The following is a 1,052-nucleotide window of genomic DNA, read 5'->3' as shown; positions in this document are numbered from 1 at the left end:
CCATTTTATTCTCCCATTCAAAAAATTCCTACAAAAAAAAAAAAAAAAACACCACAACAAAACAACAGAAACAGGCAAGTTAGCTGAAATTACAGTAAGTCAAAATACAAAAATGGTAGGTTTTGAAGTTGGACTTACCCTGTCTTCATCCAAAATCGGACAATCATATTCATCATCAAAACCTTCATACAGTTCTCCTGTGGCAAAAATAATTTGTGGAAGTTTGTGAAGTAACAGCAGTTATTAAAATTATTTATATTATATTTATTTCAGGAGGATGCAAACAAAAAATAGTGTTCACAGCTAGGCACATTTTGTTTATATATCCATGTAAGTTTATTATTTATTACTTAATACAAAGTATGATACTGTTACATAAATGCCTTTTTAACCCATGCCACCAAAACCATTTCTGTTAAAGTGAATTCACTGCCTTTTCATTTAATATTAATACATGCACTACAAGTGCATAGTTATACAAAGCAAAAATACCTTAAGTACTTTCATGGACTACTTTGTTAATATGGCCTACCTTCTTTTGCCATGTCACCCACATTAATATAGGTCATCCCGGCTCTTGATGCAAGTTCTTTTCCGAGTGTGGTTTTCCCAACACCCGGAGTACCTAAGGCCAAAACACCACATAAAACGGTAAGACAAAAGCATGCAAGTCCTCTTCAAATAACCTAAGGAGTCAAAAAGGAAGCTTTTGTCAGTCAACGCTGGCAAGTTCGTATAAGAAACACGGGGCAAAAAAGCTGCTTGATAAGGAAAAACAAATAAGACCAATGTCTAGAGATTAAAAAAACCTCACAAACCTACGAAGAAAACTCTGACTTTGTGCAGAAGTGTTATTCTAACCAGGCTGATACAAAAGTAAACCTTGTTTCATTTAAAAGCCCTAGCTAATATGGAAAAGCCCCAAGTTTTCATGCAGAGCAGCCTGGTACCTCCTCCGCAGGGCTCTCACACCCCAAATCACTCCTGGCTGATCAACAGGGCTGGGGCCTCCCCCTGCAGGCCCAGACCGAGCCTCACCGCGCTCCCCGCCG

At 38.2% G+C, this 1,052-nt stretch overlaps 1 protein-coding gene across 1 annotated transcript in view; it reads right to left on the bottom strand.

Moving 5' to 3' along the window:
• AK6 (adenylate kinase 6) overlaps positions 1-625 on the bottom strand; it is a gene marked incomplete at its 5' end in the record, with an annotated part of 1,147 nt that extends 522 nt beyond the window's left edge. The window contains 2 exons of the mRNA XM_009697638.1: positions 139-197; positions 533-625. Coding sequence (XP_009695940.1) covers positions 139-197; positions 533-625 — 152 coding nt within the window. The remainder of the gene's footprint in view (positions 1-138; positions 198-532) is intronic.
• Between the last annotated feature and the right edge of the window lie 427 nt (positions 626-1,052).

The sequence above is a fragment of the Cariama cristata genome, unplaced genomic scaffold (assembly GCF_000690535.1).
Source record: "Cariama cristata isolate BGI_N322 unplaced genomic scaffold, ASM69053v1 scaffold45693, whole genome shotgun sequence".
Lineage (NCBI taxonomy): Eukaryota > Metazoa > Chordata > Aves > Cariamiformes > Cariamidae > Cariama > Cariama cristata.
Note: the sequence above shows the minus strand (reverse complement) of the source record. Positions and strands in the feature narration are given on the sequence as shown.